General features: G+C 55.1%; 1 protein-coding gene across 1 annotated transcript in view; it reads right to left on the bottom strand.

Annotated features, from left to right (window-relative positions):
* Positions 1–3,625, bottom strand: part of LOC134511230 (neuronal acetylcholine receptor subunit alpha-10-like) — a 49,488-nt gene extending 45,863 nt beyond the window's left edge. Inside the window, exon 1 of the mRNA XM_063324871.1 lies at positions 3,602–3,625. Within this exon, the coding sequence (XP_063180941.1) occupies positions 3,602–3,625 (24 nt within the window). The remainder of the gene's footprint in view (positions 1–3,601) is intronic.
* Positions 3,626–12,520: the final 8,895 nt, after the last annotated feature.

Here is a 12,520-nt window from a genome sequence, read left to right as displayed (position 1 = left end):
AGCCTGGAGAAGAGAAGGCTCCACGGAGACCTTGGAGCCCCTTCCAGTCCCTCAAGGGGCTCCAGGAAAGCTGTGGAGGGACTCTGGATGAGGGAGGGGAGCCATGGGACGAGGGGGAAGGGGTTTCCACTGCAAGAGGGGAGACTGAGCTGAGATCTCGGGCAGAAATTCTTGGCTGTGACGGCGGTGAGCCCCTGGCCCAGGTTGCCCAGAGAAGCTGTGGCTGCCCCATCCCTGGAGGGGTTCAAGGCCAGGTTGGACGGGGCTTGGAGCAAGCTGGGCTGGTGGGAGGTGTCCCTGCCCAGGGCAGGGGGGTGGAATGAGATGATCTTTAAGGTCCCTTCCCACCCAAACCATTCTGTGATTCTATATCTATATGTCACCACCGAGACAACTGCTCGGGGGGCCGTGACCCCTCAACCCTGCAGCTGGGGCAGCCCCGGCCGAGTCAGGTTCCCGCTCTCAGGCTCCTCTTCCCTGGCGCTGGTGGAGGACCCACCCTGCAGGTCCATGAAGGGCCAAGGGGGGCTCATGATGAGCCACCCTCATGGGGCACCCGTGGCCACCACTGTTTCTCTGGGCAGTGAGTCCACGGGGCCATCAGGCAGCATTGCCCAGGACCAGCACACTCATGAGGAAGACCATGAGGAAGAAGACCCACATGAAGAAGCGGTCCATCACCTTGGCCACCTTCTTCCACTCGCCGGTCCGGCTCTGGGAGGCTTGGTGATGCCGGAAGCAGCCGGCGACGTAGCCCACGTTCCTCAGCAGGCCATCGTGGTGGCACAGGCAGCAGTCCCGGGGACAGCCCCCTGCCTCGGCACCCACCTCCCCCTCCATGGGGCTCTCCCCCGGCCCCCCAGTGTCCTCCCTGCCCGCCTGCCTGCCTGGCACCCGTTGGGGGCTCTTGCAGCTCTCGCCCACCTCGTAGACACAGCAGAGCCGGGCCATGTGGTGGAGGATGAGCCACCTGGCCCAGGGGGGCACGGGCCGGCGCCCCGGGCCGCAGTGGTGGACGTTCATGATGAAGATGGTCAGCGCGGTGGAGGCTGTGATCATGGTCATGGTGGCGATGTAGTACTTCCCTGCGTGGGTAATGGGTGGTGACGCCGCGGCAGGGTGGGGAGAGACCACTGCCCACCTCCCCGCATCGAAACCCCCCCTAGCAAGGAATCCATCGGGTCCCCGGTGTCCAGCCGGTTGCGGAGGTCGATCTGGTTCCCGTTGTAGGTCCAGGAGCCGAAGGTGAGGCGGCACCGCTGCCCGTCGAAGGGCAAGTAGGAGACATCCACCTTGCAGGAGCTCTTGGTGATGGCGGGCGAGTCCCACGTGATGTGCCCGTCGGAGCGCAGCACCACGTTGGTCTCCACCGAGCCGCCAAAGCCGTCGTCGGCGCTGGGGGAGGGATCGCTGTGGGGCCAGGATGGCCCCGAGCCCCACGTGGGGCAAGGGTCTGCGGGGCCGAGCACTGGTCCCCAACCCCGTGTCCCCTCCCCACGTCACCCCCAGGAAGAGGGGGCTCGCTGCCCCTGGTCACCCCCGGGGTGGCACATCCCAGCTGCCAGGTGGGTGGCACACCAGGCTGATGCCAGCACCTCCTGCCGCCGCCTTCTCACCCAGTCGAGGTGACCGTCTCCCCACATCCCCCACACCAGGACCCCCCCTGCTCCCCGTTGGCAACACCCCCAGCCCCAGCCTCAGCCCCCCCAGCTCCGGGAGCAGCCGGGGGGTGGGGGAGGGCGAGCAGCACCCACTCGTTGTAGAGGATGATGATGGCCGGCCGCCAGACGTAGCTGCTGGGGATGCGGATGCTGTCGATGCCGCCGTAAGCGTCCTTGTCCCAGGCGAAGTGGGCATCCAGCCAGGCCTGACGGACCCACAGGTAGGAGGTGAGGACCTGGTTCCTCTCCTCCTGCCGAGGGCAGAGGGTGGGGGACGGGGACGGGGACAGGGACAGACCTCGCTGCCCCCCTGTGGAATAAATACTACATTGGCTAAAAACACAAAAGTACAGCATTGTTCACACAGGAAGGAAAAGTAGAAAATCAAGAGGCTTCTGAGGGAGAAAACAGCCGCAGCTGGCATGAAGAATACAACACCTGTGGTTCCCTGATAAGCTACATGAGGTACGGGACGGGATGCAATTATTCCGCGGCTTTACCTTGGATGTATAGCGGATACGGGAATGGGATGATACCAGGAAACAGATAAGCTGCCAATTAGCTGCCCGCTCCATACTCCGAGCCAACATTTTGCCAAATTTTGATGAAACGCTGTCCTTTGTGCAAACTTTGCTCATTAGAATGTCATTATAATACCAAAACACACCTCCACCCCGAAGGCTACCCGCCTCCAAGGTGCCACTGCTCCTTCTTGAGCCTGCGCCCTGAGCTTCTCGTAAACTAGACCTTTAATTGTGAAGCGAGAAAAATTTACACCACTCATGATAAAAGTATGTACGACTAAAGTCACTCAAACTCCACCTCGAAGATAACAAATAGTAGAAAAACAGCCCGAGAGAGGGGGGATACCCAGGGAAGACACCATCGCAAAGAATTCCATCACTGGCTTCTGGGAGCAGGCGACGGGCTGAGCCTCTCTTCCCCCCCATAGGGACACCTTTGGGTAAGACTTAGATTATACCGAGGGCTCCCTCGGGAAACTCAGAAATTTCTCTCGAGACTCTCTTTTCTACATGTATAGCCAGGCTGTATCGTTAGAACGTTGTCCCGCGTTTTGTAGATGTAACAATACTTTCATTTGCACGTGCTTTGCAGACAGTGTATTTATCACCGGCTGCCCTAAGAACCTATCTATCTGTTGCTTAAATAAACTGCACTTTTTGAAGTAGCTCGTCCTTTTGGTTTCTCACCGAACGCAACCAAAGACTCGAGAGTGGCCGTGCTAGTTCATGAGCACGACTAGACGGAAGGTGCAGTCCACTATTACTGTGCCCAAATCGTAACACTTAAATACACATTAAACGCCATTGGGCTGATAGTGCTGAATTGGGCATCCCTCAGGATTTACACCCAGCCGCACCTGGCCTCCCACCTCGGTGAGGAGTGTTAGAACACAAGGGGGTTCCTTTTCTGCCAAAACCGCTTTGCCCCTTTTCACGCGACACCCCCGACCCGCCCCCTGGGCCCCAGCCTGGCGGCCTCTGCAAGGGTCCCGAGGGCTGGGCTGCCTCTGGGGGGTTGCGCTGGTCTGGGGGGGCTGGGCAGGGTTGAGCTGGACGCCAGCGGTCCCAGCTCATTTTGGGGAGGGCTGTGCTGCTTTGGGGGGGGTTGGAGAGAGCTGAGCCGGTTTCCAGTGATCCCAGCTCATCTGGGGGAGGACTGGCTCATGTTAAGCTGGCCGGCCACCAGCACCCCCGGGTCCTTTTCTGCGGGGCAGCTTTCCAGCCACTCTTCCCCAAGCCCCTGGCGTTGCTTGGGCTTGTTGTGACCAAAATGCAGGACCCGGCCCTTGGCCTTATTAAACCTCATCCAATTGGCCTTGGCCCATCCCTCCAGCCTGCCCAGGGCCCTCTGTAGAGCCTTCCTTCCCTCAAGCAGATCAACACTCCCTCCTAGCTTGGTGTCATCTGCAAACTCACTGAGGGTGCATTATTGTTACACATAATAACAGATGATCTGAGATAAAGATAGTAAACGCAATAATAGACGTTGTCTCTCTCTTCGGGTGGGGTGTAATGCACAAGGGGCAAGGGCCCCCCCATCTCCACAGGAGAGTCGGCATTACGGTAGCACATACTGCTGTCCTTACACAAAACTGATTCTCTGCTCCTGTCAAGGGACAAAACTGATCTGCTGACACTCACAGGGATAGAGAAAATATTGACTTTTTTATTGGATGAGAAGTGGGGCACCCCAGGGGGTTCCCGGCCCCACACCTCCCAGCCATTAGGGGAAATTTCTGAAGCAGATGCAGCGCAGCCGGCAGCCGGCTCTGGCTGTCAACTCGCCGCGCTGCTGCCTCTCCCCCCACTACTTGAAAATGTGCAAGAGGTCAAGTAGACCTCTTGCGTGGTCCTTGTTGGCAGTTCCAGTGGGGGCTCCTGGCACAGGGCTGACCCTGGCTCCTAAACCCTCCCCTTGACAGCCCTGGGGGGATGGCGGGGTCCTGAGCAGTCAAGTGCTGCCAGTTCCGCCATCCCACCAGGACAGGCCTCCGGGAAGGAGTAGAGGGAGCTGAAGGAAGAGGAGCCTACATCTGTCTTGCAGTCCACGGTGGCCAGCGGGGCCCATGGGGAGAGGGGCTTCCTTCTTGAGTCCTCCACACTTGCCCTGCAAAGGAGGAGAAAGAGACCCCGCTGCACCCCAGAGCCCAGCGGGACCCGCGGGCAGCACCCCTCCTTGGCCGGTGGACAGGGCTGCCCAGCGCAGGCAGGGGCAGGGCACGGGGTGAGGGTCTGGGGCAGCATCTGGGGTCTCCCTCACACTCACCGCTTCTCCTGCTTCGGACGGGATTTCTCCACTCCTCCATCCCCTACCCGAGAAGTTGGGGAGGGAGGAGACAGAGTGAGTAGCTGGCAGCCCCCGGCGCAGCCCCGGCTCAGGGCAGCCGTGGGGTGTAGGCCATTTGCAGGGTAATCGGTGCTGGGGCCACTCACCGCTCTGCTTCTCTGTCCGGGCTCTTGTCTTGCTTGTCCGATGTTGCTTCTTCTTCTTCCACCACTTCTGCAAGGTCCCCAGGAGCTGGGTGAGACGGGATCACCTCCCAGTCCCACACCACAGCCCCCCATGGCACCCCACACCACCCCACGCCATCCCTCGCCACCTCATGCCGCAGCACAGTGTGGTGCAACAGTCACCTACCTGAAGCCGCTTGCTCTGCAGCACAGCTGAGAATACGCTGAGCCCCATCACGATCAGGAGAGGGCCCAGGGGAGACACGGCGTCAGAGCGCCCATGGCACGGACTCCAGTGTGGCTGCAGAGCTCTGAGTCACCATCACAGAACCGCGATGTAGCTCCCCAGTGTCCTCCTGGGTCCTTGCTTTTCCCCAATTCCCCTTCCCGGTTGGGGAGGTGTCATCGGGTGAGAGAGTAGTTCTCTAAAGGACAAGAAATTGTGGTGGGTTTCTCAAACCGTAACGAGAAGGAGGGGGAGAAAAGGAGGGGGAGAAAAGGAGGGGGAGAAAAGGAGGGGGAGAAAAGGAGGGGGAGAAAAGGAGGGGGAGAAAAGGAGGGGGAGAAAAGGAGGGGGAGAAAAGGAGGGGGAGAAAAGGAGGGGGAGAAAAGGAGGGGGAGAAAAGGAGGGGGAGAAAAGGAGGGGGAGAAAAGGAGGGGGAGAAAAGGAGGGGGAGAAAAGGAGGGGAGAAAAGGAGGGGGAGAAAAGGAGGGGGAGAAAAGGAGGGGGAGAAAAGGAGGGGGAGAAAAGGAGGGGGAGAAAAGGAGGGGAGAAAAGGAGGGGGAGAAAAGGAGGGGGAGAAAAGGAGGGGGAGAAAAGGAGGGGGAGAAAAGGAGGGGGAGAAAAGGAGGGGGAGAAAAGGAGGGGGAGAAAAGGAGGGGGAGAAAAGGAGGGGGAGAAAAGGAGGGGGAGAAAAGGAGGGGGAGAAAAGGAGGGGGAGAAAAGGAGGGGGAGAAAAGGAGGGGGAGAAAAGGAGGGGGAGAAAAGGAGGGGGAGAAAAGGAGGGGGAGAAAAGGAGGGGGAGAAAAGGAGGGGGAGAAAAGGAGGGGGAGAAAAGGAGGGGGAGAAAAGGAGGGGGAGAAAAGGAGGGGGAGAAAAGGAGGGGGAGAAAAGGAGGGGGAGAAAAGGAGGGGGAGAAAAGGAGGGGGAGAAAAGGAGGGGGAGAAAAGGAGGGGGAGAAAAGGAGGGGGAGAAAAGGAGGGGGAGAAAAGGAGGGGGAGAAAAGGAGGGGGAGAAAAGGAGGGGGAGAAAAGGAGGGGGAGAAAAGGAGGGGGAGAAAAGGAGGGGGAGAAAAGGAGGGGGAGAAAAGGAGGGGGAGAAAAGGAGGGGGAGAAAAGGAGGGGGAGAAAAGGAGGGGGAGAAAAGGAGGGGGAGAAAAGGAGGGGGAGAAAAGGAGGGGAGAAAAGGAGGGGGAGAAAAGGAGGGGGAGAAAAGGAGGGGGAGAAAAGGAGGGGGAGAAAAGGAGGGGGAGAAAAGGAGGGGGAGAAAAGGAGGGGGAGAAAAGGAGGGGGAGAAAAGGAGGGGGAGAAAAGGAGGGGGAGAAGGGCCCCACCCCTTCAGGGAATGGTTTGGGTAGGAACCGACCTTAAAGGCCACCCAGTGCCACCCCTTGCCCTGGGCAGGGACACCTCCCACCAGCCCAGCTTGCTCCAAGCCCCGTCCAACCTGGCCTTGAACCCCTCCAGGGATGGGGCAGCCACAGCTTCTCTGGGCAACCTGGGCCAGGGGATCACCGCCCTCACAGCCATGAATTTCTGTCCGAGATCTCAGCTCAGTCTCCCCTCTTGCAGTGGAAACCCCTTCCCCCTCGTCCCATGGCTCCCCTCCCTCATCCAGAGTCCCTCCCCAGCTTTCCTGGAGCCCCCTGAGGGGCTGGAAGGGGCTCCAAGGTCTCCGCGGAGCCTTCTCTTCTCTTCTCCAGGCTGAACGTTTCATCGAATCACAGAATTTCAGAGTTGGAAGGGACCTCTAGAGATCATCTATCCAACTCCCCTGCTAAAGCAGCATTGCCCACAGCACATTACTCAAGACTGCAGCCAGGCACGTCTTGAAAGTCTCCAGAGAAGGAGACTCCACAACCTCCCTGGGCAGCCTCTTCCAGTGCGCTCTCACCCTCACCGTGAAGAAGTTTTTCCTCAGGTTTGATCGGAACTTCCTATGTTCCACCTTGTGCCCGTTACCCCTCGTCCTCTTACTGGCAGCCACTGAAAAGAGTCTGGCTCCATCCTCCTTCAGCCCACCCTTCAGATACTTGTAAACATTAAGAAGGTCTCCCCGCAGCCTTCTCTTCTCCAGGCTGAACAACCCCAACTCTCTGCTGCTCTGCCCTCTCCCTGACGCTCCGCAGCCTTTCTGCTCCCTCTTTGACCTCTGCCGCCAGGCCGAGCGCATCAGCCGCCTGCTCGCACCTCACGCACCCGCCATCCCTTCTACCCTCCGCTACCCGGGAGAGGTGAAGGCGCTCCCTGCAGACACAGCCCGGGGGGGCTGCAGGCGTCCAGGGGGGCTCTGTCTGCGTGGCCGCGTCTCCTCTGGAAAGTGCGCAACACGCGGGAGGCTGCGCCTTTCGGGCACAGGCCATGGCTGAGCTCCCCCGCCTCGCCCTGCCTCGGCGTCCCGCGCGAGCTCAACTCCCGCGCGAAATCCCGCGCGAGCTCAACTCTCGCGTGACCTCCCGCGCCCTGGCTGCTCGCCCCGCTCCCGCTCCCGCTCGCCGCCCTCCCCGGGGCCGCCTTTGACGGGGGTGGGGTCTGGCCGCGGCGGCTGCAGGCCCCGCCCCCGCCTCGCCCCCCGCCCTCGCGCCAGCTGCGGCCGAGCTGCGGGTGCCCGCGGGCGAGCTGCGCTTCCCCGCCGCTGCCCGGGCTTGTGCCGGCCTCAGCACAAGCCGCCTGGGTGATGCTGCCTCTGAGGGAGCCGGGAGAGACCTGGGAGCCGCCCCCCCCCGGCACTGCCTGGTGGCCCCCGCAGCCCCCGCCCTCTCTCCCCAGCTGTGGCTGAGCCCGTCCCCGCCGGACCGGGGCTGAGATGGGGCTGGGGACCCCCCTGCCGCTGCCGGGACCTGGCTGTGCCTGGGGGCCCTGCTGGGACCCCCCTGTGAGAAATAAGTTCCGGTCCGAATGAAATAGGCTCAGGCAGAATCCTCTGGGAGGCACATTTTCATTCACGCTCTTGCAAGAGCGGGTGACCTAGCAAGTAGGCACACTTTCCGTTCTTGAAACACCACACCTTTTTATTTCCTAATCCCGGCCCAATTTTTCCCTCCCCTCTTTCCCGTTGGTTGGGTACTCCAGGGTTCACGGTCTGTGCGAGGCACCTAAAATTCTTCCCGCATGTCCTGCCGCTGTTTGCTTCTCTTTATGCTACACCTAAAGAGATTATCTGACTGGTTGATTTCTTTCCTTTTTGGTAACAAAAAAATTGCTCAATGTCATTAGCCCTGGTTAAATGTATGACTACCCTTCCAGACGCTAATGCAGTAGGAATCAGTTTGTCCTTTTGTCTGTGTGATAAGAGATGTTCTACAAGCCTTTGCTGGAGCCTCTTTGTCTCAGTCATTCCCTTATCGTGTCACCTCTGATGGAAACGGCTTTTCTCCTCTGCAAAAGCAACACCTGCCTTTCTTACAATTTCCCCCTTTCCTTTCTCATAATCTTATTGTCTTTTGCATTCCCAGGGCATGGTTCCATATGAGGCCTCTGGAGCCGACAGCGTGATGTTACGTTCTTCTTCTTCTCGACAGTTTTTATTGTCTTCTAGATGAAGCATTTTCCCAGGGTATGGGGGAGGGTCTACTTCCATTCGTTTCGTTAGGGCAGTTTCAATTAATCGTTGAACTAATCCTCGCACACAGGGAATGATACAGCGTCCGACAGCCGCTAACATTCCCGCTACCATTATAAGAGAAGTCAATATTGATACCACCATACCTTTCCGTTTCCCAAACCGGGAATCCAGCCAACTTGTCAGTGAGGTGTCTATTCCAGAGTTCTCAGCTAACTCATCAGCTAGACTGGTGAGCCCTCGAAGGGCTTTAGTTATAGCACCATCTGGAGCTGTATTGTTGGGGATGAAGGTGCAGCACCGGTTCCCTAACATTACACACACACCTCCCTTCTCTGCTAAGATCACGTCCGGGGCAATCCTATTTTCCCATGCCATCCGCTGGTTGCATCCAATCGTTCAGCTATTCCTTTCAATGCATCTCTGGTATAATTAATAAACCTCTGTTGGTTATAGTACATATAATTTATCCAATCTACATTTTTGCTTATAGTTATCCACCAGAAAAAGACAGACTCGAATCCTGCTCCTGTCTGATTCCTTGCTTTGTGTTCATCTGGGACTCCTCTAGGGACTCCAATGGGATCTATATATATCCGTTCATCAAAGGATACACCCACACTTCTTTTTACGCTACTGCCTGAGCTCAGGGTTCCTGTTCCTTTTTCAAATGCTAGGGTGAATGGTATTGCCAATTGTACCATTCCACATGTACCTTTCCAGTTAGCCGGCAACACAGATCGCAAGGTCTTCCCTCCACAATACCACCAGAGATCCACCCAAGGCACTCGTATCGCTGAGTAGTTTCCTTTTACATCCTTGGTCCCATTCAGAGTTTCAGTGCACAGGGTAAATCCCCCCCCAGGTTTGGTAGCATTCACACCCTGCCGTGAGAGGCACGCTGGATGGTTACCAATTGCTGTGGAAAATGCTGGTGGCACTTTAACATCTCTAGATTCCAAGGCAGGAAACAGTAAGGAAAGTGAATGACAAGCCTCGTTTCCCCAGGCCGTCCTTTCTTGGTATAATGCTATCATACACCACATCCCTAGGGAATCTTTCGTCCACCCTAAGGGAAAAGGGACAATCTGTGCTGTGGGCCTTCCTGAGGCACAAGCAGAGCAATTGCTTTGGTTCAAACTATTAACAGTATATTTTACCCATTCTACCCAAGCATTCGTCTCACCGTACCCTGTCTCAATCTCAAATGTTTGTCTAAGATCTGTAATCTCAGCAACCGTTACCAAAGCTGGGTCATTCAGTGGTTCCCACTGTTGTATTACTGGGAGTTTTAGTAGTCATAGCTGTCCCTTCTGCTTAACTGCTATTTTCCAGTAGGTCTATTCTAAATCTTCCCCTTGGCTCTCTTCCAGACACATCTGCTCCTATTCCATACCTCAGGTTAGCTGTATCGTCCCTCTGGGTTATAGTTATCAACCGAGGAGTCCATTCAAAAAGGCCACACTCTGGGGAAGGTGATCCTTTGTAAAAATGTATTTTCTTTTTGAGAGGGTAATAATAAGAAGACTTGAACCACTTGTCATCAATGGCCCACCCTCCAATTTGGGTGGTCCACCACGCTTCACTCCATCGGTCACAAGGTGCAGCCTCCTGATATCCCTCTGCGACCCTCCAAATTTCTGGGAACAGGTACCTGTTTTCACCACTCAACCGTCTTTGGGCCTCTAGCTTCCCACACTTCAGTACTTGACAGGCATCAAAGCGTACAGTCTGTGGGGTATCTCCTTTAGTGATGTTTATGATAAGCCTAACCGGGTAATCTGGGTGTGCACTTCGTAGGTGATCTAGGTGTACACTCCAGCTTCCTAGTGGGAAGCTCAACACCGCCCCAATGACCAGTATCATCGCAAAACGCTTCTTAAAATTCATGGCATGCACAGATTTATGTCTCCCAACTGGATCATCCCGCCCCAACCCACGGCTTATTGTCTCTTTAGGGTTACTCGCAGTGGGCTGTCAGTAGAATGTACAGTCCACCGTTCTACCGGATCTGTTGGCGGGGGTTCAACTGCTCCTTTTTGCTGAGCGTAGTGAGCCCATCCTTTTTCTGCTGTCCTTACTGCGGTTTCAGTAGTGAGGAGGACTTGGAATGGTCCTTCCCACTCCGGTTGTAGCTTACTCTCCGTCCAGGATTTGACTAGTACCCAGTCCCCTGGTTTATACGGATGGATGACAAATTCCAACGGCGGAGTTTGAGCAAGAAATCCTTTATTTCTGAGGCGAGAGAAAGAAGACGACAACCCCAGTGTACGGTTCTTAAGAAGCATATCTTTAGTTTCAAAAGTGGGCAAGTCTTCTCTGTTACCCATATAAGGTAGTCCAAAAAGCGTCTCACAGGGCGAGAGACCTGTATCTTTTCTAGAAGTCTGGATCCTCAACAATGCTATGGGCAAACATTTAGTCCGTGGTAATTTCGACAATTGTCTCTTACTGAATTGTCTCTTAATGGTCTGGTTCATCCTCAACTTTTCCTGATGACGGGGGATGCTAGGGGATATGAAATTCCCACACCGTCCCTAAACTTTCCAGAATTCCTTGAAGGATTTTAGATAAAATGACTGCCCCGATCTGAGTTTCTATTCTCCACTAACCCGTATCTGGGAATAATCTGTTCGAGGATTATCTTAATTACCCCTGCTGCAGTAGCTGACACCAAGGGGTAGGCTTCCACCCATCCAGTCAGACGGTCCACTAGGACTAAAAGATCTTTTCGCCTGCCTGTTGGTGGTAGTTCACTGAAGTCTACCTGTATACTTTGGAATGGTCTCAAGCCGGGCTCTCCTCCTCCCGAAGATTGCTTTCTCAAGGCTTTCTTGTTTACTTTCTTACAAATAGCACATCCCTCACAAATTTGTTTGGCTATTGTGTATATGCCAAAGCACCTGTACTTCCACAAAACTATTCGCACGTTGCATGCGTTCCCCAATGGCTTCCCTGTTGTAACACTGTCACTGTTTCTCTCATTGTTTGTTGACCATTTCCCTTCCGTCAGGCAGAATCCATTTACCACCTTTCTCCACTGCCCCTGCTTCTGTCATTGCTTCTCCTGCCCCAAGGCTGCCTCTTTTGCCACCTTGTCCGCTAATCTGTTTCCCCTTGCGGTGATTGAATTGTCTCTCTGGTGACCTTTAACATGTAAAGCTGCTATTTCACTTGGTATTAATATATTAGCTAACACCTGCTGTGTAAGTTCTTTGTGTAAAAGTTCTTTCCCTTTGCTGTTTATTAGTCCTCGTTCTTCCCAAATTTTACCAAAGGTATGCACTACCCCAAAGGCATAGCGAGAGTCTGTGTATATTGTTCCTTCTCCTTTCTCCAGTTAATTTAAGTGCCTGCTTTAAGGTATACATCTCACATATTTGAGCGGACCATGCACTAGGGAATTTTTCAGATGCTTTTACTTGTTGGTGTCGCGTAAAAAGGGCTGTAGTTTCGATATTTGTCTGTCAGAGTCCCGGACTTTCACTGATTTACTATCAGAGTCCCACCACAGGACTTTCACTGAATCAGATTCACAAATAATCGAAATTAGTTGTTTTATTGAGAGCGACAGAACAGACTTGAGATTGCCGTTGATAAATTCACTGACTACAATAGCGCTAATTACTTCAGGTTAACATTGCTAGCAAAAATAATGATAGTACAGCAACCCGGGGTAACATTCACCAGAGGGTGAAAGGCGCAGCGCTTACCCAGAAAGGCGTCCCTGCCTGGGGCGGAGGGAGAGAACACAGCCCGTCGACTGGTCCGTCACGTATCAAGTTTCTTCTCTCCCAATGTAACAGTCATTTTCTCCATCCTTTTATCCCCAGACTTACAAGGTTTCCCTCCCCTAGGTGACGTGTAGTATGATTGGGGTGGAGAGACGAGTGCTGTAGTCATATATGTTTAGCATGGTCTCTAAAAGCTTCATTAGCATATACAGGGGCGTCAACTTTAATATGCATTTCACAGGTAAGGAGGCAAAGGTCAATTGCCAGACATGGCAGCCTCTCAAGGAAACAAAGAGCTACACGAGGTCTCTGTTGTCTTGATTTTACTGTCTCTGCTGATGAAAAGCAGGGCTGTCCTGGCTCCCCAAG

This window comes from Chroicocephalus ridibundus, chromosome 1 (genome assembly GCF_963924245.1).
Source record: "Chroicocephalus ridibundus chromosome 1, bChrRid1.1, whole genome shotgun sequence".
NCBI classification, from domain to species: Eukaryota; Metazoa; Chordata; class Aves; order Charadriiformes; family Laridae; genus Chroicocephalus; species Chroicocephalus ridibundus.
Note: the sequence above shows the minus strand (reverse complement) of the source record. Positions and strands in the feature narration are given on the sequence as shown.